Below are 27,596 nucleotides of genomic sequence, written 5' to 3' on the forward strand. Positions count from 1 at the left end.
CCAGACACCTTGTGCACAGACCAGCCCCCCTCCTCCTGCCAGCCCGGACACCAAATACACCCTGTACCATCACTGTTTGTGTGTGCTCCGTCATGTCCAACTCTTTTCGACCCCATGGACTGCAGCCCACCAGGCTCCTCTGTCCATGGAACTTTCCAGGCAAGAGTACTGGAGTGAGTTGCCATTTCCTTCTCCAGGGGATCTTCCCAACCCAGGGATCAAACCCGAGTCTCCTTCTTGGCAGGCAGATTCTTTACCACTGAGCCCCCAGGGAAGCCCCTACTATGTTGTATTCACTACAGCACCACCGTGGTCAAGCCTGAGCCTTCCCGTCATGGAGGTTACATTTCATTTGGGGGGAAAGGACAGTAAACAAATATGTACAGCATTATTGGGGGCCACTTCATGGGTGTGACATCCACGCAGTTGCCCAGGGCCCTGCAGTTGGTTTAACACACCACTGTCACTAACTTGGAATTCTCAATAATTTTTTTAACAAGGTGCCCACGTGTTCATGCTGCATTGAGCCTGCAAATAACGTAGCCAGTCCTAAACATAGTATGTTAGATGGTCGTTGCCGTGGAGAAAAATGAAACAGGAAAAGGGAATGGGGGCGGCAAGGAGGGGAGATGATAAATTTAAATAAGGCTTCATCCATGGGCGATGTTAGTGAAGACTGAATGAAGCGAGGGAGCCAGTCCAGCGGCTGTCTGGCTGAAGACAAGGTGAGTGCAGAGAGGAGATATGGCTGATTTGTGAGGAGAGGCAGGGCGCCAGGGTGGCCAGAGAGGGGCGATAGAGAGAAGGAGGTGAGGCTCAAGAGGCCCGTGGGACAGTCACTCAGGACTTGGCTTTACCGTGAGACAGGAAGATACGGAGACTGGAGACCAGAGCGCTAACATGATCTGACTCGAGGACGTGCCAAGAGCCTCCTCCCGCCGCACTGAGGAAAGCCTGCAGGGCCACAGCAGAAGCGGGGAGCCCACCTGACGCTGGGTGGGGCTCCCCACACTTTTATGTCTCCCCAGTAGACCTGGTGGGCTGAGGGTTGGGAGGGACGGTAGAGGCCACAGGAGTGAGGCCCACGCGTCTGGTCTGGGCAACCAGGTGGGCAGAGGAGCCATCCCACAAACCGAGACAGGGACCATCACAAGAGGGCAGAGCGGGTAGGGAAAAGAGGGGCCATGGACGCAGGCCGAGTCAGGCCAGGGGCCCACCCACAGATACCCCACCCCACCCACCTTCGAGCTTGTCCATTCCTAGATGCTGCTGCACGAGCTTCTCACCTGCTCCCTGACCCTTCCCACCCTCAACGAGGGAGCTTCTCCTGCACCCCTCAAACTTCCCCAGCCCTTCTCACAACCGCAGGACGGCAAAGGCTCTAGCAATGGTTAAGCTGCTTTTCAGTTAGAAACACGACCCCCAGGCAGGGCCACCCAGTCCAGCCATCAGCCAGGGTCCCCTCTGCAGCCTTCTATGCACCTCCGGGACCCAGGAGCCCAATCTCTCACCAGGAAGCCCAGCCTATGCTTGGACTGCTCAACCAGCCACCTCAACCTTGGTCCCAGCCTGGTCTTCTCTGAAGCCATATGGTAGACAGCAGCTCCTTCCTCCGTGAGACGGGAGCAGGTGAAGACAGAATGAGCTAACTGATCACCCACCTGGCACTTGGGATGCAGAGGTGAGAAGCAAGCTGGGGTCCCTGCCCTCAGGGGCTATGACAAATTGAAAAGGAAAAGAACAGCGAGTTTCATCGAGCATTTACTGTGTCAGACACTGTGTCTGAACACACTTTATGTGTAATAAAATCATTTTGTTATCCCCTAAGTCCTCAAAACTGGGCTCTGTTCTTATCTCCACCTATGCATTGGCCCAAAGTCCTGCATGCACTACGGTCAACCAGAGTTCATGCTGAGAAGAGCAAGCTTCGGGAGTTAGCAACTCGCTGCCTGTTTTAAGTGTCGGCTAGTGTTTCGCTCCTCAGTTGTGAAAGTGTTCTCTGGTTTGTCTTCAGTCATCTCCCCCAAACGGTTCGCACAGGTGGGAAGGGGTACGGTCCTGTGGCGCCATCTAGGGGCAGAAATATGCACTTCAGCGGTTTAAGCATACACACTCCGCCCCACCCCGCCCCCCACCCCACCTCCCACCCTCCTCACCCCCAACCCCCACCCCCGCCGCCTTGTAGGGATTCAGAGGGATGGCACCCCACTCCAGTACTCTTGCCTGGAAAATCCTATGGACGGAGGAGCCTGGTAGGCTGCAATCCATGGGGTCGCTAAGAGTCGGATACGACTGAGCGACTTCACTTTCACTTTTCACTTTCATGCATTGGAGAAGGAAATGGCAACCCACTCCAGTGTTCTTGCCTGGAGAATCCCAGGGACGGGGGAGCCTGGCGGGCTTCCGTCCATGGGGACGCACAGAGTCGGACACGAATGAAGCGACTTAGCATCAGCAGCAGCCTATTAGAATGTCAAGTGTCAAGCACGAACCACCTCCCACCACGCAGGTGTCACTCAGTACTGCAGTATGACTGCACACCTTCATCTAGTTGCCAACCAGAACACGTCTCCCTGTAGAACTGTGTCCCTAAAATGTTGTTGCTTCTTCTTTATGTGAACACAGGTGACTTTAAGAGTTTTGAAATCTGATGCTCCGCCAGACAGCTTCATACAGTCCCTGAACACTGCTGAATTGTCCCTACCGCTGGAGTTCGGTAGCCTTGAAACATACCTTGTTGAGGGATGCACGGAAGGGTGGATCACTCACAATATCGGCAACATTCTTTTCCTTAGGATGGCCATAGGGACGTGGCTGTTCAATTTATTCTCTGTTAAACTTTGTATATAATTTTTATAGATATGAAATATTTTCTTTAAAATATATTACTTCTTTTTGACAAACTTCACAATGTTTGAGACCTACTCTGTCAGCACTCAGGTGTACCCACAAGGAACCACCAACAGCCTGGATACAGGCCCACAGGGAAATCTAGGTTTGAGGCCACACACCAGCCACCCAGAGAATAGAACTAAGCCCCGAGGTCAAGAAGCTGCAGGCAGTTCTGTCCTGAAAACTCTGGCCATTGAATTACCAAAGTTTAATGTGAAAATCTACAATGGATATTTTCCACATTTGGAAAATAGTAAGAGGGCTTCCTGGTGGCTCAGTAGTAAAGACTCCGCCTGCAATGCAGGAGACGCAGGTTTGATTCCTGGGTCGGGAAAAATCTCCTGGAGGATGAAATGGCAACCCGCTCCAGTATTCTTGTCTGGAAAATCCCATTGTCAGAGGAGCCTGGAAGGATACAGTCCACGGGGTCACAAAAGAGCCCACCCTGACTTTGAGACTAAACAGCAACAAAAGCACTTACTACGCGCTCAGCGATGTGTGGGCGCTGGGGATCCAAAAGTGAGGCGTGGCTCCTTCCAGCAGAGAGGGGACTCTGTGGGGAATGAGTCCTGACAGTAAACAACAAGACAAGAAGGAGAGTGGGAGGTGTCACAAGAGGGAAGGAAGGAGACAAAGTGATCACTTCTATCTTGGAAAAGCCGGGAAAGTGGCCAGGAGGCAGAGGCATAGAGCTGGGCCTTTAAGAGCGCTAGAGGTTGACTGCTAGAAGGAAGAGACTCATTCCAGGAGGAGGGAGCAGGGTCAGGAAAAGCACAGAGGCTTGGGGAACAGCAAGAATGAGATGAAATTTTACAAAGGAATCCTGGGGGCTTCCCTGGTGTCTCGGTGGTAAAGAAACCTCCTGTCAATGCAGGAGATGCAAGTTCCATCCCTGAGTCCGAAAGATCCCCTGGAGGAGGAAATGGCAACCCACTCCAGTATTCTTGCCTGGAAAATCCCATGGACAGAGGAGCCTGGCAATCCATAGGGGCTGAAAAAGAGTCGGTCATGACTAAGAGAATAAACAAAAAGGAATCCTGGATTCTCAGGCTGGACAAGTAGCTTGGTCCACCATGGTGGCAGGCCTGGAGTGGGTTTAGATTTGACTCAGGAGGAGCCAGGGCAGATGTTTGAGCAGATTGCCCCATCAAAGTGGTCGCTGTGTGCTAGGTGCTAGGAACAGGGAGAGCACTGAGGTTGGCCAGTGAGCCGGCCGCATAGGCCTGTGCTGGGAGGGGTGAGGAGAGGGAGAAAGGAGTGCCCCTTGAGTTTGTCTCTGCTGTGAGTCATGTGGCCAACCCTCCCCTTGCCAAAGGAGGTGGGAGTTAATCAGTCCAGAGTGGTGTGTACAGAGCACCCCCTGGGCCCTGAGGGGCCACAAGAGACCCAGGACAAGAAGCCCAATCTCCACCCATAGGAGCTTGTATCTCCACACGCCGGCAGCAGCTCCATGGAAAGCTACCTCGATGAGGTGGAGGTTTTAGGAGCCCACTCCTCCCACCAGAAGAATACCCCCACACATCTCCTGTCTAAGGACTGGTCTCACCCTAAGAGATGCACTGCTCAGATCCAAACTTTAGTCCTTGTAGTGGATTGAATGGTAGCCCCCAAAAGGTATGCCCACATCCCAGAATCTATGAATCTGACCATATTTGGCTAAAGTGTCTTTGCACATACAATTACGTTAAAGATCGTAAAGTTGAGATCATCCTGGATTATCTAGGTGGACCCTAAATTTAACAACAAGTGTCCTGACCAGATACAGAAGAGGAGGCACGGACGCATAGAAAAGGAGAGGGTAACGTGAAGAAGGCAGAAGCAGAGATCGAAGCGATGAAACCAGAAGCCATTATTATTACTATACCGATGCACAGAGAAGTTAAGGGATTCACTCAGGGTCACACAGCTGCTGCGTGATGGAGCTGAGATCAGTGCCCACGCCCGGAATCGTTGCAGGGGCCGCTGAGGGCTCCCTGCTTTGCCTCTCTCCCAACCCTGCTGTTTCCTTCTTTCTGAGGACGGCCTGGTAACCACCCCTTTTCTGTCCCAGCTGCTGGGAAACTGGCGTCAACACCGACTCTCAGGCACAGCAATAGGACTAGCCTTCCGAACCACCAGTTTTATTTTCTTCCCAATTAAGGGGCCCTAGCGTTCTGTTTCATCACTAATGAGAGCCTGCTTCTTTCTAGAGAGAATGTGGGAGGTAACAAGCACTAAAGACGAAACAGTAAGACCAACACAGAGAACTAAAATGCTGGGCCCACAGGAAAGAGAGATTGTACAAGGCTAACTGAGTGGCCACAGATGCTGTGATTAAGCCTCGGGGCAGCCAGGGCGGAAGGGGAAGTCTGATGTGTTACCATCTGCAGGAAGCAGGCTCTTTTCTCAGTGGGAACCGTTTTCCTTTATAATGAACTCTAGTGAAAGTTGCTCACATGGTCCTTGGTATTGGGAACACTGAGTGATGTGGTCCACTGACTATGTCCTGAAAAACTGTTTTTGCAGAAAAGGAAAGTATTTTATGCAACTGTTGGTCAGGGTCAAGGGCACCGCACTGAGCCACACTCAGGGAGGGAGCATGCTCCAGGGGAGGGACCAGCGTGTTTCTGGAACAGACTGGCCAGAACTCAGAGACCCAGGCCTGGATGGACAACAGAGCCCTTCAAAGCCGTGCCCTAAACATCCTCCACCAGCTTCGGTTTGTGAAAAACCGTGTTCCCTGAAGCAGGGTCTAGTCTTTTTGTATCTACAACGCTGCTCCTGGCTCAAAGCCCTCAACAGCCGAGTTGGTTGGAAAGCTGGTTAGAAGGATGGCTGGGGCCGGGCCCTGTGCCCCCATGCCCAGTACAGTAGACACTTTCTTTGTTCCGCCCTCATGCCTGCTCTCCTCTTCTGTAGAAGCAGTGGAGCCCTGATCTGTCGCTGGGCACATGGGTGCCCTTGTGCTTCCCGCACCCCAGGCACCCGGCTATTGCCACGTGCCTGAGTACAGCCAACAGGAGGTGAGTGGAGGTCGTGAGTCCGGCCTCCATGTTGGGGGACACCCTCTCTCCACCACGTCCCCTTCCACTGGCTGGAAGCCAGACATGGAAGTCAGGATGGATGGCTCTTGCCAGCAGCTGTGGAGCAACAGGAAAAGCCTGAGACCCAGTTCTGTGTAGCTGCTCCACCAGTCCTGGAATGTTCCTGCCAGACGATATAGGACAGAAAATCACATTTCATCTGTTTAAGTCACTGTTATTTTGATTCTCTGATGCATGGCGAATGGATAACCCGACTAATACCCCAGGGAACCCAGGAACTCGGGGGAAAAGCCATTGCCTTTTGTCCCTGGGCACCGGGTTCAACCAAGCGGTCTCCCCTGAGGCTAGTTCCCACGCAGAAGGATGGCTGTTCCCACCGCAGCTTTCACACATTACCTCACCCTCACAGCCACTCCGCAAGGGACCACACAATTGACAGATGGGGAAACTGAGGCTTGGAGACGTGGCCAAATCTGCACAAGGGCTCAGAGGCAGCAGAGATGGAGCCAGTCTCAAATCCAGGTCTGCCTGCTCCTCCTACAAAAATGAGAATTACTCACCACTGACCCCAATGCAGACAAGCTGTTCTCTTGGTGCGAGAGACCCCGTCTGCAGGAAATGTCTTGATAAGTCTGCCAGGAGTCCGAGCCCAGATGCCCCAGGTCAGAGTGACGGGTTGTGACAATCTTCAGGGCTCACAAAGTGCAGTTGAACTTTGTGATTCTATCGAGGCCTGGTTCCCCAACAGCCCACCGAGTGTGGGACATGGAGGGGGTCCCCACAGAAGAAGGGCACTTATGAGGGCAGTGACCCCAGGCTGCAGGCAGCTGCCACACATTTCCAACACCTTCCACGTCAGTAGCATAAGCATCTTCTGGTTTATTGTATTCAGAGAATCTGTGGGTCAGGGGGTTGGGACAGGGCGTGTGGCGAGGTGGAAGCTGGGGCTCGGATGGATGGCTGGGGCTGGAGTCATCATCACTCCAGCTTCTTTCCTCATGTGTCTGGACCAGATGATTCAAAAGTGGAACTGGGCTGGCCCCCTCAACTGGAGGATCTTCTCGAGCCTCTCCAGGTGGCTGCTTACAGATGACAACTGGGTCCCAAGAGGAAGCATCCAGAGAGAGACGGCAGAAAAGCAGTGTTCCCAGAGATCCAGCTAGTGCTACCTGAACTTTATGACCTAACCTTAAAGATCACAAGGGCTCAGGTGGTGAAGAATCCGTCTGCAATGCAGGAGACCCAGGTTCGATCCCTGGGTCAGGAAGATCCTCTGCAGAAGGGAATGGCTACCCACTCCAGTATTCTTGCCTGGAGAAGTCCATGGACAGAGGAGCAGGCAGGCTACATGGGGCTACAAAGAGTTAGACACAACTGAGCGACTAACACTTTACAGGTCACATGGTATTGTGTCCACCGTGTCTATTGGTGAAGTGGTCTCAAGCCCATCCAGTTTTAAGGAGGGAACGAACGTAAATCCCATTTCAACGGGAAGAGTGTCAAAGAATTGGAGGCCATATCTTTAGCTGCCAAGCCCCATAATACCTGAGGGTATCTCTTCAGTTGACTTATCTCTGATTCCAGAGTGTTTGAATGTCAAAAAACAACTCCCCTTCCAATACAGATGCCCAAATTTCCCTGAAGAGCTTTAGTCTTTGATCTTTCTATTTTTTAAGATTTTTTTTTGACATGGACCATTCTTAACGTCTTTATTGAATTTGTTACAATATTGTTTCTGTTTTATGTTTTGGATTTTTTGGCCATGAGGCATGTAGAATCTTAGTTCCCCGAATGGGGATCAAACCCACACCCCCTACGTTGAAAGGCAAAATCCCAACCAGTGGGCAGCCAGAGAAGTTCCAGGTCTTTAACCTTGAAGAGACTTTATTCTAAAACAGGCCCCCCTGGCCCCAGCTGCCCTCCAAACTGTGCTGTTGGCCTGACCCTTCTTATACCCTGGTGTCAGCAGGTGAGCCCACCAGATCTTTCCAGAGAGCAGCAGTGGCTGAGAAGCAGAGGGAATGCCTGGACAGTGACAGTGAGTTTTGGTTTCACCAAAACTCCATCCTGACTGGATGCCCAGAAAGAGGAAGGGGAGTAAAGAAGGCGGGCATCTGAGGTCCAGGGGTAAACTTGGCAAGGTCACCATTTGGCTGTCCTCTCCCAAGCTTCTGCCTCACCTACACCTGTATCCACTAACCCCTCATCCCCCTGGGCTCAGAGAAACAGGACTCCTGTCCAACCCTGTCCCTCTGAGGGTCCCCCACCTCCTCTCCTCCAATCTAGTGTGTCCCTCTCTCTCTCAGACCCAAAGATCTCTGTTAGGAACAGATTCAGCACTCTGTTTTCCATTCAAACCAGCTTCTTCTGTATACTTACTGTACCAGCAGAATAGGAAACAAGCCAATCTAGGTCTTGAAAAGGAGGAGTGGGATTCAGGGAATTAGGTGCTTATAAAATCCTGGGTGGAGGCAGCAGCTAGCAGGTAGAGAAGTAGGGAGCTGGAGGCTTCTGATGGAACTGTTGAGTTCAAGAACACACACATACCATCGCGTCTCCATCCACAGATCAGGAATTGCTGCAGCAACGGGCTCACTGCACTTTCAAATCCTGTACAAGTGCATCTGATTGGCCACACCTGATGCACTCTGTGGGCTTCCCAGGTGGCTCAGTGGTAAAGAATCCAAATGCAATGCAGGAAACACAGGTGATAGGCTTTGATCCCTGGGTTGTCAGAAAGATCCCCTGGAGGAGAAAACAGCAACCCACTCCAGTATTCTTGCCTGGAAAATCCCATGGACAGAGGAGCCTAGCGGGCTACAGTTCACGGGGTCGCTAAGAGTCAGACACGAACAACTAAGCCTGTGTGTGTGTGAGCACGTGGGCGCCCACACACACAGTACACTCTAGCTGCAAGGAAGTCTGAGGAGGGTGATTTCTGGCTTTCTGGCCTCAGCAGTGCAAAGGGCATGTTGAAGGAGGAGGGAGAAGATGTTGAGATTCAGGGCACCAGACCCAGCATTGATGAAAAGGCAGGCGTTTGCTGGAGGCATCCCCTTCTCTCAGGGAACCATCAGAAGGTGGGGTCTCTCATCTCCCCAACACATATCCTCTGGCTTATTTTTCCTGCTATCGCTGTGTCATCTTTGGAGCCATCAGTCACCCTGGGGACTTCCTGGAAGGAGAGGAGGTGACACCAGCTCCCTTTGCCACCATGTCCCTTAAATCTCTCCCAAAGGCACATTTACTCCATATGCAAATTTCTTTTTTGTAGTGTTTGCGTAAAAGGGAATTAACTTCTCTGAGACAAAACCGTTAACTCTCCAACCGACTTGGACTTTCCCTTGTGGATCACTAAGGAATGCACCTAACAACCCGGCCTTTCCAAGGAAGGGACTTCCCCAAAGAGTTCCCCCTCCCACTGCCCCCTCCCTCTCCTTTCGTCCCCTTCCTCTTCCTCCCTGTCCTTCCCTCTCCTTAAGGGTATCCACTCCTTCCCTCAGGATCCTCCCTACACACTCACCCCACTACCCCTGTGCCTTCCTTCCTAGGGCCTCAGGTCTGGGTTCTGCAGCCCTGAAAAGCGCCCTCAGCTTCAGTGGGGGCAGGGAGAGGAGGCAATGCAAGGCTGCCCTTGGGGAGGGAGCTGGAGGAGCTGGGGCACCGTCCCACCTGATGGCGACAGCAATCGTCTCATTCCGTTCCTTTTCAGAACCCCCACTAGAGGGAGCTAGACATCTACTAATGCCGTCGCTGGTGGTTCCAGCCCAGAAGAATTGAAGCCGCTCCCTGGGACCAGTTTACACAAATGAAATTCAGAGGAAGAGCACGTCCACATTTGCCAAGTTTGGGGGCTTAGACGGGGGAGATCAAGCTGACACAGATGGCCCTCCCTCTCTTCCACCACTGCATGCGTAAAGGGGGCACGGGGGTTGGGGGAACATGGTAAGGGGAACGTGGGACGAGGACACTTGTGCCGGGCTCCTTGGAAAGTGGCTTCCTCGCCCTTCTAGGAAAGCCTCCCAAACCATCCTCTCTCTTGCATGACCTGGATGTGGAAGCCACAGCCCAGGAGGCTGTTGTGCCCTCTTAGGCCACCCCGGGGCGCCAGCCTCAGGTGGATGCTGCACCACGTCTGCCTGGAGAGAGACTGACTCCCCAGGTCTTGACAAGCTGAACCTGCATCAAACCAGCCCTGGGGCACATCCTTCCTCCACACTGACCAGTTGGTTGAGCTGATAATCCCTCTTTACTGCTTATCCCAGTGAGAGTAAGATGTGTCCTTGCAGGCAAAGCCTCCTGTTAACTCCAGGTGCTTCTCAGGATGGTGTTCCCCCGTCTCTTCTGATCCCACCCCTAATCACCACTCCTGAGCTAGACACGGCAGTGCTGACAGGAAGGAAGCACAGCCTGACTCACAAAGAGACAGACAAACGGTGATGCAGGCAGGTGTGGGGCCCTGGGGTGGGCGATACAAACAGGAGTGGGGTTTGTGCTGAACCCGGGTTTACGCATGTAAACAAGGGGCTCCAGGCTGCAGGACCAAAGGTGGCCAGGCATGAAGGCTGGGGTGTCCACACAGTGTGGCTCCACAGGAAGGGAGAAGATTGAGAGTCAGGGAGCACCAGTTAAGTGGCTATGGAAGTGGTCCAGGTGAGAGAGGGTAAGCACCCAAAGACAGTGGCAAGGAAATGGAGAGGAGGGTACAGATGCTAGAGATGGATGTTAAGAGGCTTCCCAGGGTGACCTGGGTGACGGGAGGCTTACTGTATCATCAGTGAGCTCAGGGACTCAGGAAGAAGAGGCATGGAGGAGATGACAAGGTCAACTTTGGACGATGGGAAACTGAGATGCCTTGGGACATCCAGGCGTACGGACATCTGGTAGGCAGTTCTGTATGTGGCTGCAGCGCTCAGGAAAGAATTAGCACTGGGGACAGAGATTTGTCAGTCACCACTGGTCACTGACTGGTAGCCCACAGGCCAGCTTAGACCACAGGTGGAAGTGGGATTGATTCACACCACTTCTTTAATGGAACCTCCATTTTAAAATCAGTAGAATTTATAGAAAAAGCTGGATTTCAGACTTCCCTGGCAGTCCAGCAGTTAAGACTCCACACTTCCACTGCAGGGGGCATGGGTTTGCTCACTGGTCAGGAAAGATGCCACATGGCACAGCCAAAAAATACCCCCAAAATCTGGATTTCCATCTCCTCTTGAACAATCAGAAAATCTGACACCATCAGGCCTGAATTCCTCATGCAACAATCATCTCAGGTCACTTGGAGGGGCACCCTAGTTTTCCTGCCTAGCCCTCTTGGTATTATATTTGATCCCCCAATAGTATATTTGGTAGTTACAATAGATTGTTTCAAAAGAAACTCACAACAATCCTGCGATCCCACAGGCTCCTTTACAACCTGACTTTGCCACACCTTTCATTCAGAATCTCTTCACTTCCATTATTTTAGCCCAGCCACAGAGCCAACATGACAACCGCCAGACATAACCACAGCAGCCAGAGTTACAACTCAGAAATTTATGTTCAGAACGTATAACATGGTGAAAAGATGTACCCGGGTAAGCTCAGATTCATCCCACGAAACATTACCAGTCTCTCAACCAGGGCAGCCAACTTCCCCCATGGAGCCTGCCCATCAGGCCTTCAAGCTCCTGAGCCTTGCCCTCCACCCCTGCATCCCCAATCCTCAGACAACAGCCCAGGCCGCTGACCCCAGTCTCTGAGTCAATCTGTTTTAGGCAACAAGGTAGCTGACCAGCAGGACAGAATGATCAAACCAAAGCAGACAAAGCAGCTCTTCAAGGAATGGTCTTCCTTCATGACAATCATGTTGAAGGGAAACCAGCCAAGATCTATCATGTCACAAGAACCACAAAGCATGGTGAATTTTGGGTAAAATAGCTGCGGCAAATTGAAATTCCGACATCACATTTTCATCCTGTACAAAATTCTTGTACATATTTGGCCATTGCTCCATGCAGAGATTTGTTTCACATAAGTAGTAGTTCCGAAATGTTTTTTAAAACTCTCTTTGGAAAAAAAAATGTGAATTTAAATTTAGTAATGTGGCATTACAGTCCTTGGAAATAAAATTAATTTTATACTGTTGTTCTGACAAAGTAAGAGAAATGCACGATCCAAAGTGGCATGATCTACGGTTTTTTCCAAAGTTTTTCCTTTCTTCCAAAAGGAAGGTTTTCAGTGTTTCCCTGGAGCTTTGTTGGCTGGAATGGTGATCTCATGGGAGGCTTCTTCAAAAAAAAAAAAAAAAGAGGAGGAGGGGGAAAAATCAATTCTTTGGTCAAATCTGCTGGGAAGTGCTCTGCGCTTCTCTTACATTCATCATAATATTGGCATAGCAATGCCTCTTACGAGAACTGCAATAAAGACTCTCTTTAATTTGCCTAACACAATAATCCCCAAATTTATTAGACCACAGAACCCTGTTTTCAAGCAACACCAATTAAAGTCCCTTGCAGCTGGAAAACCATGGCACCCACTTTAAGACACACCGCCTTAGCCACTGGGGGGAAGGGAACTGGGGCGTCAGTCCCCGGTTCCCACCAAATGGTTTTGAAATATTCATAATTTCTCTCGAATGACAAAAGGATAAACTATTGTTTCTACTTTTAATTCATTTCTCCTACAATTCTTGTAACATTTGGTGCTTGATCAAGACATTTTAAACGAAAAGATACTTTCAGATTTGGGACCTGACTGGCAGCATGATGTTCCTATTCATTGCCACCTGTGCCTTTGAAATGGTGGGTTCTGCTCCCGCTGTATCCACAGCCTCTGGACCGAGCTTCCAGGTACTGGAACATGCTGCTCCCATCTTCAACCAGTCACACAGCCCTGCCTTCTCCAGCCTGCTTGCACACAGGGGAAGAAACGCTCTTCTCTCTCTCTCTCTCTTTTTTTTTTGCAAACCCACAAACAGTGAAGTCTAAAGAACAAACAGCATTGAAAGCATTTTGGAGTTATTGGATTTCCTCACAAAACCTCACTGCTGCTAAATCCAAAAGATGAACATGACAATAGCTGAAAGTCTGCCCACTATCCCCCTTAAACTTTGCTGTCATTTCTCTAAAGCTCCTGTACGTGCCAGAAGCACATCACAGGATCCAGCTCCCAGGTGCCTCAGCTGAGTTCTAGCACATTGCTGGGAACTAACACATCTTCCACTTGAGAAAACTAAGGGGCCAGGATCCATTTATAGTTTTTCCCTCCTCCCCACCCCGTGATCAAAGAAAAAATTTAAGGGACGATGCCTTTCGTTCAAACTCTATTTCCTCGTAGCCTTCTGTGTGCAGTGAACGAAACAGCAAAAATCCCTATGCTACTGGAGCTGACATTTGAGCAGATGGCTCGGGCAGAGAACTTTCCGGCGGAGAGGGTGGCTCTTGTCATGAAAGCCAGTCCAGGAAGGAGGTAAATCTACCTTTAGCTAGGTTGTTGCTTGGCAAGGAAGAGGTTCAAAGCCATGAAAATAGGAGGGTTCACATGGGCTGTTAACTGTGGGTGAAGAGCCTCTGTCTTAGGGTTGAGGGGTCCAGGTTGCTGAGGAGAAAGACGCTAGCACAGCCTTGGGGTCTCCCCCGCCCCCTGTGGAGGCTACAGAGGCCCGGGCTGCAAACACCTCCATGACAGCGCCCTGGAGCCGGAGGAGCAGATCTGCAGAAGACGAGGTGATTGGAGAAGAACGCAGAGGGCGCACAGTGAGGCGAGAACATCAGGGACCCTCATGCTGTAGCGTTGAGGGAGTTACGTTACCCCCTCAGCTTGGAACCCTAATGGCATGCTTTGCTAAAAGATATCTTCAAGGGCTTCCCTGGTGGCTCAGTGGTAAAGAATCCACCTGCCAATGCAGGAGACATGGGTTCGATCCCTGATCAGGGAAGATCCCACATGCCACGAAGCAACTAAACCCGTGCACCGCAACTACTGAGCCTGCGCTCTAGAGCCGGGGAGCCACAGCTGCTGAAGCCTGCTTGCTCTTGAGCCCACGCTCTGCAACAAAAGAAGCCACCACAAGGAGAAGCCCGTGCCCCACAGCTAGAGAGTAGCCCCCACTTGCCGCAACTAGAGAAAAGCCCACGCAGCAACAAATACACAGCACAGCCATAAATAAATAAAATTATAAAAAATAGAGGTATCTTCGGCCTCCAGCAAAGTTCAGTGTGATCTGGGCCAGGGGAGGGTGGCAGCCAGGGACACGGACAGTATTCCAGAAGAGGCTGTGTGACTTGCTGGCCATCTCGGATGAGAAGAGCATCAGTCAACAGATGCTTGGGCCTGAGAGCTCAGGAGCCCAGTCCCCCAGGCATCCCTGTCTCCCCGAACACCGCTGGGGGGACTCTCCTTCCTTCACCCCTGCATTATCATTTTCCGGTTGCTCTCTGGTTGAGTAGGGCATGTTCTTTGGGGATTTCCTGAGAAAGCGTCCCAGGTCTCTGTGGAAGGCCTGGCCAGCCTGTCACTCACCCCCACCTCGTCTAGCCCTGACCTCGGTCCTCACCACGGCCCTGCTCCCTGGGCCTCCCCGCTGTCTGTTCCTCAGCCACTCAGGGCCGGGGGTGGGGGGCTCCTTCCTCAGGCTGCCAGCTCCTGCTACTCTGCTGCCCAGAGGCCTTTCCCCACTTAGCTCTATCGCTCTTTCTCACTCCGGTCTTCTTCGTTCAAACGTCACCTTCCCCATGACCTCACTGATTATTTCCACCCTGCCCCCACCCTCTCCGTGCACCCTCCCTGCTTCGTTATTACCACTTGTTATAAACCGTATCCCCCCAAAAAAGAGATGTGCTGAAGTCCTAAGCCACAGTACCTGGATCGTGACCCAATTTACACTGCAGAGGTAATTTGTCAAATTAAAGTGAGACCACACTGGACTAGGGAGGGCCCCTATTCCAATGTGACTGGTGTCTTTCTAAGAAGAAGGACACTTGGAGCCAGACACACAGGTGTCCCGTGGCAAACGGCACAAGACACTGAAGACAGAAGTTGGGGTTATGTGGGTACCAGCCAAGAAATACCAAAGGGTGCCAGAAAGCCACGTGAGCTCGGTAGAGTCAAGGGAAGGTTCCTGGAAAATCATGGAGGGAGTAGGGCCCTCCAACACCTCAGTTTTGGATGCCTGGCCTGTAGACCTGAGCAACTTGGTTATGGAAGCTCTAGGAACCAATACACATCCAGGATTCTATTTTATGTCTATTTGATATTACATGTAGTGTTCATCATCTGCCTCGCTTCACAAGAAGGCCAGCAGCAAGGAGCAGGGACTTTTGTCTGCTTTGCTCACTGCTGCGTGCTCAGGGTCTAGAGCAGTGCCTGGCATGGGGTAAGTCCTTAGAGCAGCAGCCCCCTACCTTTTTGACACCAAGGATGGGTTTCATGAAAGACAATTCTTCCACGAGCTAGGTGGGGAGGACGCTGGCTTCAGGATGACTCTCATAAGGAACACGCAACCTAGATCTCTCGCAGGCACAATTCGCAGTAGGATTCGAGCTCCCATGAGAAACCAATGTTGCTGCTGATCTGACAGGAGGCAGGACTCAGGCAGTAATGCTAGCAGTGGGGAACGGCTGTACATACAGATGAGGCTTCCCTCACTCGCCTGCCACTCACCTCCTACTGTGTGATCCAGTTCCTAACAGGCCACGGGACTGGTCACCAGTCCACAGCCCAGGGGTTGGGGATCACTGCTTTATGACCTTAGTGGAATGAACGAGTTAATGGCTGAATGAAACCTTTGGTTTCTGTACCCACTGAAGACTGGGTGGGTGGCTGCCTCTCCCTCTCCACCCCTGGGTACCTTCTGTGAAGCATGGATGAGCCTCCAACACACTTTCCTTTAATGAAACTCCAGTCACCTGCCATGCACCCTACCCGAGCAACCTGAGCCCACCCTGGAACTTTGTATCACCTGGAATTGCCCCATCTGGGTCAGCATCGGGGCTAGACCCAGGGTCTGGCTGTCTCGGGTGCAGACGACTCCCAGAGAAGCTACTGTAATCTGAGAAGTGAGAACGAATGAGTTAAGAAGGAGCCCAGGCCTGGGGCAGGGGAGCAGCCTCCTTCACCTGCAGGTCAAAGGGCCAAGCGGGTGGAATAGAACAGGAGCAGGCAGGGAATCGGAGCTGGAGGGGGTCGGGGCCGACGGCTAAGACAGAGGCGGAGAGAATGTCAGGTGGGCAGGGCTCACGCTGCTGGGTGAGGCTGAGGTGCCTGTGTGGGTGCACGGGTGGGTAGGCAGCTTCGAGGGCTGGATGGGCCAGGGAGAAGCCCCATCCTCTCCTCCCACGGCCTCTCTGTAGAACTCAACCTTTCATTCATTCGACACATATTGACTGAGCACCTACTATGTGCCAAGCACCACAACTGCACTGGAAAGGCAGCAGGGAATGAATAGTCAGGCTTTTTCTTGCAGCGCTTACCTGACAAGGGGACACGGGACGTGTAACTGAACACTTGGGGGAAGACTATCAGGGGCGAGCCTGGAGCTGTGGGACTGCTGGACAGGAAGCCCCGGGCCTGAAGGAGGGGAAGGAGCCAGCTGGGCAATGGGAGGAAGGTGGTCAGAGGCCCAGAGGACACGATGGAATGTGAACAGAGACAATGAGGAGAGGGGGTAGAGACTCAAGAGGGCAACAGCTTGCGGACCACATTTTGGACTCCAGCCTGGCAGGCAATAGCTTGACAGGCTACCCTTTATAAAAGAACCACTCTGGTGCCTGTGGACAAGGGGGAGCCACGAAGGACCGATGGACATGGGGGCTGGGTGAGAGGTAAGGCCAGCAACCAGAGACGGAGCAAAGCTTTCTAAGGGGTAGAATGGACCACATTTGTGGTTGGGCTGTGCAGAGGAAGGAGGGGGGTGGTTTGAGGACACCTGCTGGGGAGGAGGTGGTCCCAAGCCAGGAGTCAGGCCAGGAGCAAGGATGGTACACCCAGAGCACAGGCCTTCTTCCCCGACTGCTTCATTAAGCTCCCACCACACCAGCCTCCTTTCGGTCCCTCAGACAGGCCCATCTCATTCCCACAGCAGGACTCTTTGACCCATGGTCCCTTTGGCATGAACACTGGGCCCCAGCCCTTGGCCTGGCTGCATCCTCCTCCTGGCCAGGTCTTGACCCAGATGCCGCCTCCTTGGAGAGGCTTGCCCTGACCATCTGCACCTAAAGTCAGCACACAGGTCTCCTCCCCATTGCCCTGTTGTATTACCATCTGCAGTGACCTCATGCATGTATTTGCTCACAGGTCCATCAAACATCCCCTCCCACCAGAATGTAGGCTCTGTGGCAGGGGCCCCTCTGTCTCATTTACGACATGTTCTCCAGGGGCTGCCAGAGTTAGCTACTGAGGAAATCACTGCAGAATGGATCAAGGCATTAATGCGACTTTCAGCACCCAGGTTCAGCTGGGGCTGCTGCTTTCAGAGCCGTTTATATATGGCGATTTAAGTGCCAGGAAAGGGTATGGAGCACCCAGAGCAAGAGGGCAGGGAAAGAGGAAGCTCTCAGACCATTCTGAAACACTCGGCATGCATGCCTTGGGCAAAGAGAGAGGAGGTGCTGGCACAGGACCACCAGAGAGAGCTGAGGCAGGGACAGGGCCAAGCGAGACCTCCCCAAAGGCATGCAGCTGGGAGCTGGGGAGCCTGGATTCAAGCCAGGAAGGTGCTCCAGGGCCCTGGGCCCACACTCTGAAATCTACTTCATCTCAGGAGTTTCCAAAAGTGAGTGTTATCCACTTCACTGACGAGGGACAGGGTTTCAGTTACCCAGTGAGTGGCAGACCCAGGGTGTGGACCCAGTATTGTCCTGGAGCCCACTGTCTCAGCCTCTCCTCTGCACGTCACCAAGCTTCTCTCTGAGCTTCTTCCAGAGCTGTCGGAGAAGCCACCAGAACGCTGTGAGGAGGAGGGAGCAGTCAGCAGCAGGATGAATGACCAGGAGAGCAGCTGAGAAAAGAACGGACAAGCAGGCTCAAGCAACCATCCAGGGGTTGCTCTTGACCAGGCAGCGCCAGTATAGACTAAGCCAGGTGGGAGAGGGTTAAAGGAGGCAGGGGGAGGGAAGCGGGTACAGCCAGTGTGGATAACTTTGGAGAAGGTTGGCTATAAATATGAAGCAAGACACGGGGTAGTTACTGGAGGTGCACACACCAGGCGCAGAGAAGGGCTATTTTAAGGTGGAAGAAACCTGAGTGTTTTGAAGCTGGAGCCAGCAAGGAAGGAGGGGATAAAGGAGCATTAAAGAAACTAAAGTGAAGGGGGTGCGGTGCAGAGGTGGAGACAGCATCCAGTGTGTGTGTGGTATGGTGGGTTGGGAGGGTGGTCCTCTCCTGGGGACACATGGAAAGCCCCTGGCTCCAGAGGAGGTCTGGGGACAGAGAGGAGGGAGTCATGTCTGAAGGCACCTCCTTTTTGTGAGCAGCCAAGAGGTGAGGGCATCTGAGCAGAGTATGGGAGATGGGAGGCAGGGCGTGGAGACAGAGTTGAAAGTGGTTGTGGTTTGCGGTTAGTAGCAGTTAGTACGTGAGGAGAGAGAGAGCAACCAGACAAAGGAAAGGGTTCTGTGGGGTCTGGTAAACAGAGGAACCATGGGCATGGAGGACGTGGCTGCAAACTCTGCCTGCCCAGCAGGATGCAGCAAGTGCAGAAGTCCCTGCACTTGGAAGGGAGTCACAGGAGCCGTGGAGTCGGATGAGCTCATTTGTGTAGGCTTTGTGTTGTTTTGTTTGGCCTAGGTGAGCCGTGTGTGTGTGTGTGTGTGTGTGTGTGTGTGTGTGTGTGTTAGAGCATTCACACATACAGAGCAGTAAACTAAAGAAAAGAAACCCACCTCTCTCCCTACAGTGGGTCTGCCAGCCCAGAAGAACCATGTTCCCACTTTCTTCTCTATGGGGGCTCCTCCCACCCCTCCCCATCACCCAGGTTTAAGGCAGTGGGAGTTGGGGTGGGTAGCTCAGGGAAGCCAGGTGGTCCAGAAAGAAGCCTTCTGACTCCAGAATTGTGGGGAGCGTGGACACTCCCCAGTTCCGAAATCCTTTGTTCCCTGACTCCCAAGAGAACTGGCTCCCTGTGCTCCCACCTGCCTCCTGGGACCCTGCCCCACCTCTGAGTGGTGGTCTGCTCGCCTCCTCTCTTCTCAGCCCTACCTGGGCCCTTCCCACAGCTCCATTTTCTGCCTCTAGCAACACCCTGGCCTGGAAGTCTCTCTGGTGAGCCCCAGCCCCATACACTAATTGTACACCTTGGATGACCTTGCTGCCGTGCTTCAGACTCAACACACCCAAACTGGACTCATCCGCCACCCCTCTGCCCACGGCCCCCCATGAGCCAGTTTACAGACACCCAGCCTCTGTTCACCCCAGAACTAAAACAGGCTTAGATCTGGTGAGGAGACATCCTTATCCTTTGGGCCCTGTGGTCTGGAATGTCTGAGCAGAGCATGTGACCTAGGCCTAGAACATTCTATACCAGCAACACAGGACCCCAGGGTTAGCACACAGTCACAACTGCTGCAGGGTTTGGCCTGAGAGACCTGGGAGATGACCTGTCCTTCCCTGATAGATTTAAACTTGAGATGCCTCCTGCCTCAGGTGGAGGCTGAGGCTGATAACAGGCACTCTTACTGGGCCAGGCTCTCTACATGTACGCCCTGCTTCTCACTCTAAAGAGGAGAGATTTGAACTGCAAGGGATTAAGCACCTTGCCCAGGTCACATAGCCAGAAAATGTGGGGCCAGCTTTCAAGTCCAGCCACGAGATTTCAAGCCCTTGCCCCAACCACTAGACCACCCTGCCAGAGGCTGACAGAGGCTGCAGACCAAGGCATGGAAGGCAGAGAGGCCAGGGCTGCTTTCACAGTCAGACCTGAGTCACAGCCGGCCTGAGGCCAGAACTGCCCCTGGGCTCTGCAGTTATGTGGGCCAATTAATTACTCTCTGCTCAAGCCAAATATCTTTAGGGTTTCCTGTAAACTCAGACCAAAAATATCCTAACTGATAACATAGCCCCTCGATCATCACCACCCCCTGCGTAATTAATTCCAGGAGCTGGGGCTTCGTCCTCCACCCCACTTCATTCCACACCCAGCTAGTGACCAAAGCCTGAATCCCAAACATCACTTGGATCTGTCCCCTTTTCTTTCCACTTTAGTCCAGGCCATCATCATTTTTGCCAGGTTGTGGCCACAGCCTCCTCGCTGTCTCTCTACGTCCAGCCTGCTCCCACCCACAGACTTACCCCCAATTCCCTAAGATCTAGATCTTACCATGTCATTTCCAGCTTAAAACCCTCTAGACCCCTCCAGACCCCTTGCTGCCTCCATGATAAACTCTCCCATCCAGGCTGCCACCCCTCTGATCTCATGCCCCTTCACATCCTACTCTACCTACCTGCCTCTAGGCCACCTCCAGTCCTACGCCCCTCTGTGTCTCTGCCCAGAATTTTCTTCCTCCCCTTCTTTGCTGGGTGAATGTTCATTCAGTACCCCTTCCTCTAAGAGCCGAGCCAGTCACTCTCTGCTCTTGGCTTTGTCCACACTCGGCAGTTCCTACTGTCTACTTCAGTCTTGTGAGCAGTGCTCTTACTGGACTGCGTGCTCCTTGAAGGCAGGGCCTCTGTCTCATTCATCTCGTCCCCAGCCCCAGAGCAGGCCTGGCACAGAGCAGTCATTCAATAAACACTCATGCGACTACCTTGTCAATTACCAGGGAACCTGGAGACACACTTAAGCCAGGGGCCCTGTTTTCAAGAAACATCAGTTTGATATTTGGTGGAACATGTTAACATTGAGCCTGCAATGTAACTGCTTATTAAAAAAAAAAAAAAGCCAAAAAGAGGAAAATATAAATAAATAAACACTCATGGCCTCAGCCATACATATACATGTATCCATTCTTCCTCAAATTCCCCTCCCATCCAGGCTGCCACATAACATTGAGCAAAGTTCCCTGTGCTATACAGTAGGTCCTTGTTGGTTTTCCATTTTAAATATAGCAGTGTGTACATACCCATCCCAAACTCCCTGACTATCCCTTCCCCCGTCCCTTCCCCCAGAAACCATAAGTTCGTTCTCTAAGTCTGTGAGTCTCTTTCTGTTTTGTAAGTAAGTTCATCTGTATCATTTCTTTTTAGTTTGTACATATAAGTGATGTCATAGTGATGTCATAGATAGTGACATCATAGTGATGTCATAGATAGTGATGTCATATATCTTCTTCTCTGTCTTCACTGTTCACCTGAAACTATCAGAACACTGTTAATCAGCTATACCTGAATACAAAATAAAAAGTTAAAAAAAAAAAACACTCATGGGAAAGACAAATGACATGTTCCCAGAAACAGGGTGGGTGGCTCTACACCTTCTCTCTGGAGATGGTCAGGTTTGGAGAAAAAAACAACATCACACGATAATCACAGTGTAGAAAGCCTTTTATCTACGGACAAGCACACTATATATTTGATCCTTATGACATTGTTGCCTCCATTTTAGGGATGAAGAGATTGAGATTCATGAAGGTTTATAATACAGAATTCCATGCATATGTTCACAAAATTCACTCTCACGTTGAGGCACAAGCTCTGGCCAAACTGTGATCAGACCCCTAACTGTTGTTGTTCAGTCACTCAGTCATGCCTGACTCTTTGCAACCTGATGGAGTGCAGCACACCAGGCTTCCCTGTCCTTCACTAATTCCCAGAGTTTGCTCAAACTCATGCCCATTGAATCAGTGATGCCATCCAACCATCTCATCCTGTGTCATCCCCTTCTCCACCTGCCTTCAGTCTTTCCCAGCATCAGGGTCTTTTCAAAGAGCTGGCTCTTCGCCTCAGGTGGCCAAAGGACTGGAGCTTCAGCTTTAGCATCAGTCCTTCCAATGAATAGTCAGGTTTGAGTTCCTTTAGACTCTCAAGAGTCTACTCCAGCACCACAGTTCAAAAGCATTAATGCTTTGGTGCTCAGCCTTCTTTCTGGTCCAAATCTCACATCCATACATGACTACTGGAAAAACCATAGCTTTGACTAGACAGACCTTTGTTGGCAAAGTAATGTCTCTGTTTTTTAGTACACTGTCCAGATTGGTCACTGCTTTTCTTTCAAGGAGCAAGCGACTTTTAATTTCATGGCTGCAGTCATCATCCGCAGTGATTTTGGAGCCCAAGAAAATAATGTCTGTAACTGTTTCCATTGTTTCCCCATCTATTTGCCATGAAGCGATGGGACCAAAAGCCATGATCTTAGTTTTTTGAAAGTTGAGTTTTAAGCGAGCTTTTTCACTCTCCTCTTTCACCTTATCAAGAGGCTCTTTAGTTCCTCTTCACTTTTTGCCGTTAGGGTTGCTGATATTTCTCCCGGCAATCTTGCCCACACTGACCACAGGGAGGCAGTAGAGTGTCGGTGTGAGAGTCACTGCCCTGCCTCCTACCTACCAGGAGATGTGGATCTGGGTGTGGAGAGGGAAAAGCTAGCTGAGAAGAGACCAAGGGAGAGGGGCTGTGACTGGGGTTGCTATTTCAGGATCTGCCAGAAACAGTCCAAACTGGAGCAGACCCAACATGCTGCGTGCTAAGTCACTTCAGTCATGTCCAACACTTTGCAACTGTATGGAGTCCACCAGACTTCTCTGTCCATGGGATTCTCCAGGCAAGAACACTGGAATGGGTTGCCATGTCCTCCTCCAGGGGATCTTTCCGACCCAGAGATCCAACCTGCATCTCTTATATCTCCTGCACTGGCAGGCAGGTTCTTTACCACTGGCCCAGGGTTACCACTAATTCCAAGAGCCAGGAGCTGGAAACACTGACTGTATATGCCAACTTTACATTACCAGCACATTTAATAACAAGCCACAGGAAGTGATGGGGCAGTGATGAGGCATTGCTGGGGCACCCAAGACCTTCATATTTGGGACACTGGCCTACCGCCCTCAGCAGGGACAAGTCACTAGCCTGTCAGACCACAGCCACCCAGCACCAGAGATGGGACCAGGCCCAGCAGGCACGAGTCTGTCAGCGTCTGCAGCACTGAGCATCCTGAGGGTGTGGCCACTTCAGTGCCCAGGACGCACAACAGTTGCCAGGAGGCCCATTCTTTCCTGGGGGGCTGACCACCCAGGCCCACATCATGAGCACTTCAGGAGGTTGGATGGAGCAGGTCAGAGGAAGCAGCTGTGTGCAGGAATCCCAGGTTGAGGTCTCACCACAGTCCAGGTTTTTCCCAGGCTGTCATCTGTACTGTATGCGGATCAAAGGTTCCTTGTGTGGCCGGTAGGACTGGAGGAAAGTGCTCTGGGAGACACACCATACGAGGTTCGGGAATCTGTAATAGATAGCCGCCCCCGTCCTTGCTGGAAAGGGAGCCAAGGAATGACAGTCCTTTCCACCTCAGGGTGAGACTCGGGGTTTAGAGGAAGAGTAAGCCAACCACACATGTGTGGACCCAGCCTTTCCATCAAGGACAGCACAGGCTAATGGAGCTTGTTGGGATCCAAATGCCTGGCCTCACTCCATGGCACACCAACCTGCAGTCATCATCCCTGCCACTCCCAAGCCGAGCCTGACAGATGGCGTGACAACAACACCCATTTCCCAATTTTCTGAATTCTTTCCCTCCCCATTCAGTCTGACAGCCTTGACCAGGGTCAGAGTTTCTTAGCAAACGTCTCAGGCTCTTCCTCCAGGAACACTGAGGTCCTCCACAGCACACACCATGGGCCAGCTTCCCAGGCACTGAGCTGAAGGGACAGCGAAGACAGGAAGTTGGATGAAGAAAGTCTTTGCCTACCCCCTCTTCTTCACCCCACTGCACCATCCCCAGCCCTGTCTGGGTGTGAGCTGATACCACGACGCTGGGGGACACAGCCTTTCCTGCCATCAAATCTCCCTACACCCCTAACACCACCCAGACTTGAACCCAAAGGCCAATCCAAGTCATCATCTTGACCTCTGGCCCCTCTGCCCTGTCCACTTGGATTTCCTTAGATGTATATTCCAGCTGACCCTCTGAGCTCACCCCACCCTCATGCTCAGGCCAGAAAAGCTGAGCCCAGCTACCTGGGAGTTGTTGTGGCACCTGGGTGGCCATTCGCAGCACCAAGAAGGTATCCAGCAAGGCTGCGGGGGAGCAGGGATGGGAGAGAGGACACCAAGGCGGGGGGCGGAGTTGGGGTGCCAGTCCCAGAAACCATATGCCATATGTGTGGTGTGAAGGTTCATTCTTTTGGGGAGAGAGGCCATATTTTGCATCAGCATCTCAAAGAGTGGTGAGAAATCAGGGCAAGAGAGAACAGAGCAAAAGGGGCAACCCAAAGCTCAGGGATACCACTCCCCGCCAGAGCTCAAAATCAATCAGGAGCCCCAGGGTCCAGTTTGAGCTCTGGCATTCACTCGAGCAGGTCACTTTCTTCCCTCTGAGCTTTCCCATTTGTAAAATGAAGGCCTCACAGCAGACATGGAGACTCTGGCCCAGCTGGAGAAGGAGGAAAGTCCACAGGCTGGAGATGGGAGACAGGACGGAAATACGCAGAATGTTGTGGGCAAGGGGGCAGGTGAACTGGATACCGTAAAGAGAAGGAGTTCCAGCCCCTCCCCCAGGACACAGCAAAGGGCAGTGGGGAATGTCCCTGCGCCCAGCCCCGCTGCCCTTGGGCCAGGAGCAGTCACACACACCCCTCACTGCCCTGGCCAGCCGTCTCTCCAAGGGGGTGGGGGCGGCGTGCCTGAGGTGAGAAGTCCACAGCTCAGCAAGTCCAGTGCAGCACAGCTGTCCGGGATTAACACCAAATCCTGGGCTCCTCTGCAGAGGGATCACACGTCGTCGCCTTCACAGCTGCTTAGCTGCACGTTGCCCACTCAGGCCCCTCACCCCCACCGGCCCCTCCTCACACACCCAGCCCTCCCCTCTCAGGGGCCAGCCAGGACCCTGCCTCTGCCTTGGCAGACAGGAGCGGGGCTCTACAGTGGAAGGGGCAAGAGAGATCAGAGGCACCTCCAGTGAACAGGCACACCCACAAAAACCTCCCAGGAACCCCTAGGTGCGATGCTAAATAGAGAAGGGCAGAGAAGGGTTCCCTCACTGGCCCCTGTGGCTCGGCCTGAGACAGCCTTGGCCTAGAATTACCTTGTCTTTAGGCCACCCAGGCCCTTCCCTCCAGATGGTTCCTGTCCTTGGGGAGAGAGAGGCAGGAGGGCCAGATGGAGCCCCTGCAGCTGGGAATCCTCAGCTCCAGCCTCCTGGAGCAACGTGCTTCTGAGGCCTCCCGGCTGTTAGGAACCTTGTCACCTACCCCCACAAGCACACCCCAAAGCTGCTTGCTCTGGGCCACGTGCATTCACCCCAACCTGAGGGGGAGGGGGCAGCACACCTCTCCATCCCCCAGGGTCATCCAGGCCCCTGGTTCTGCCCTAAAACTCAACCCACACCCCCATCCCTGCCTCGAGAGGGAGACCACAGTGAGGAATCTTACTCGAATCGCCTCTCGTGGGGGAAAGGCTTCCGGAAGGAGAGGAGGGGAGAAAGAAGCCAGGGGCCTGGGATGGCTGCGTCTCTGTCACCTGTGCGCACTCTCACCTGTGCGAGCGCACCAGCATCGCGGCAGGGTTCCCCACTGCAGACGTCGGGTGCTGGGGGGCCGCTCCCTCAAAGTCTGGCATGGAGTCCACGGACCGCCGGGAGGCCGCGACCCCCGAACGCAGCCGGGCGCCTAGGAGTCGTCGTCATCGACGCTGGCGCCACCGGGCTCGCCCTCCCGGGACGCGCGCAGCTCTCGGGCCAACAGCGCTGTTAAACCCTGGGCGCGGAGCAGGAGGCCGGCGCCCAGGAAGAGGACCCCGCAGAGCACGAGCAGCGACAGCACGCCCAGCACCGCCGCCTGCACGGCGCGCGGCCCCTCGGGGGGCTCCGGCGGCACCCCCGACTGGTTGCAGCAGGAGCTCTGCCAGGCGCCCCGGGCTGTGGCGCCCGCCTGCGAGCTGTTCATGCTTCGGCGCCGGCTGCCCAGATGCGCTGAGAACCGCCAGATGTGCGGGAGCCCAAGGCCGGCGGGTGGGCGGCGGCTGCGTCGGGGAGGGGCCCAAGGGGCGGATCCCAGGCGCCATGCGCCCTCACCCCTCGCGGCGAGCGAGGAGCCTCTTTCTAGACAAGGGGCTGGTAGCTACCGCCCAGAATCCCGGGGAGGCCGGTGTACTTCTCAACCCAAAGGCCCACACAGCCACTCATGTGAACCGGCCCATGCACCCAACCAGACAAAGCCAGGAGTCCTGTCCTCAGGGCTTACCCTCCCCCTTAGAAAAGGTCAGGAGATAGCCCTCTCAGAACCCTTAAACCATTCTAGACCACATTCCAGGTGCTGGCCACGGTGCTGCCCCCACTGAGCAAGACACAGGACAAGCAAGGGCCATCCCTGCTCCTAGGCTTTCTGTCCCTGGGCCAAAGTTAAATGCTGCTTGGGCTTCCCTGGTGGCTCAGTGGAAAAGAATTTGTCTACCAGTGCAGGAGATGTGGGTTTGATCCCTAGGTCAGAAGATCCCCCGGAAAAGGAACTGGCTACCCACTGCAATATTCTTGCCTGGGAAATCCCATGGACAGAGGAACCTGGCGGGCTACAGTCCATGGGGTCACAAGAGTCAGATACAACTTAGCTACTAAAAACAACCTAGGTGCCACTGGGACAGGAGGCAAATGAGCAGTGTCTAGAACCTTAGTGATGCATAGCCTTCATCATCCCCTTGGGAGCCTCCTGGGTCTGGCTAAGTGGGCCAGCACCCCCCTGGTCCCAGGTGTGATGGAGGGGAGGAGGAATTTAAGGCCTGCCCCCATTCCTCTGCTCAGGCCTGAGGTCAAGGAGAGTTACAGATCAAGAGGAAAGATCTGAGTCACCAGGGCTCCTGTCCTGACCTTCAATAAACCAGTCCCCTACCCCTAGGAAGTCACAGTGCCAAAGTGGATAGAGATGCTATTGAACTGCCCACTAAAGGGAGCCTGCTGCCAACTGGGTGTTCCACATCCAAGCCAGGGTGAAAGTCTGGAGCAGAGCCTGGCTGCAGAAAAGCATGAAGTCTGGGGAAGCTGGGATGGAGGAAAGACCCTCCTGCCCAGGTCTCCTGAGAACTCCTGTAGCAACCCTGAGCTCTGTTTAAAACAAAGTCACTGTTAGTGAACAGCTGAATCAGCCAACTCCTCAGAGGAAATGAGCTGGTCTAAGGGATGGGGGAGCCTGGTGGGCTGCCGTCTATGGAGTTGCACAGAGTCGGACACGACTGAAGCAACTTGGCAGCAGTAACAGCAGCAAGGAGAAAAAGGCCACCCAGACTGCAGCAAGCCAGGTAGGATCACATCTCATTAAGGACTTGCTGACAATGGGCCTTCCCCATCTCCAAACCCCTGAGAACCTCCTGAGTTCTCCAATTCACCAGGGCCCCAGAGGCCAAGGGTATGACATCACAAAACTCCTCATGAAATAACACATGGCCAAAAAGTGGCCTGAAATGAGAGAAATGTGCAAACACTTCCTGGCCATCCTGGCACCTATCTGCTCCAGGACCATGGACAAGACCCCAGACCCTGGCCATTTCTCCTTTAGCACTGCTGCTTGCTTACACACTGTTCATTTAGTTTGGTTAGAGCTTGCCCCCGTGTAACAAAAAGCATTGTAA

The 27,596-nt window shown here is 52.9% G+C and overlaps 1 protein-coding gene across 2 annotated transcripts; it reads right to left on the reverse strand.

Annotated features, from left to right (window-relative positions):
• Positions 1–1,748: 1,748 nt before the first annotated feature.
• On the reverse strand, positions 1,749–27,057 carry SMIM41 (small integral membrane protein 41). 2 transcript variants are annotated; one of them, XM_061416087.1, is made up of 2 exons: positions 25,513–27,057; positions 1,749–2,070 (listed from the first exon to the last, which is right to left on the reverse strand). In XM_061416087.1, the coding sequence occupies exon 1, from the start codon at positions 25,919–25,921 to the stop codon at positions 25,646–25,648; it is 276 nt and encodes a 91-aa protein (XP_061272071.1). In that variant the 5' UTR covers positions 25,922–27,057; the 3' UTR covers positions 1,749–2,070; positions 25,513–25,645. The 2 variants fall into 2 exon arrangements, with proteins under 2 accessions (XP_061272071.1, XP_061272070.1); XM_061416086.1 differs by lacking the exon at positions 1,749–2,070 and adding an exon at positions 21,357–23,677.
• Between the last annotated feature and the right edge of the window lie 539 nt (positions 27,058–27,596).

This window comes from Bos javanicus, chromosome 5 (genome assembly GCF_032452875.1).
Source record: "Bos javanicus breed banteng chromosome 5, ARS-OSU_banteng_1.0, whole genome shotgun sequence".
Taxonomy (NCBI): Eukaryota; Metazoa; Chordata; class Mammalia; order Artiodactyla; family Bovidae; genus Bos; species Bos javanicus.

What these genes read in the sequence shown, in the direction of transcription:
- SMIM41 (XM_061416087.1), bottom strand. Translation starts at nt 25,921, where the DNA reads ATGAACAGCTCGCAGGCGGGCGCCACAGCCCGGGGCGCCTGGCAGAGC.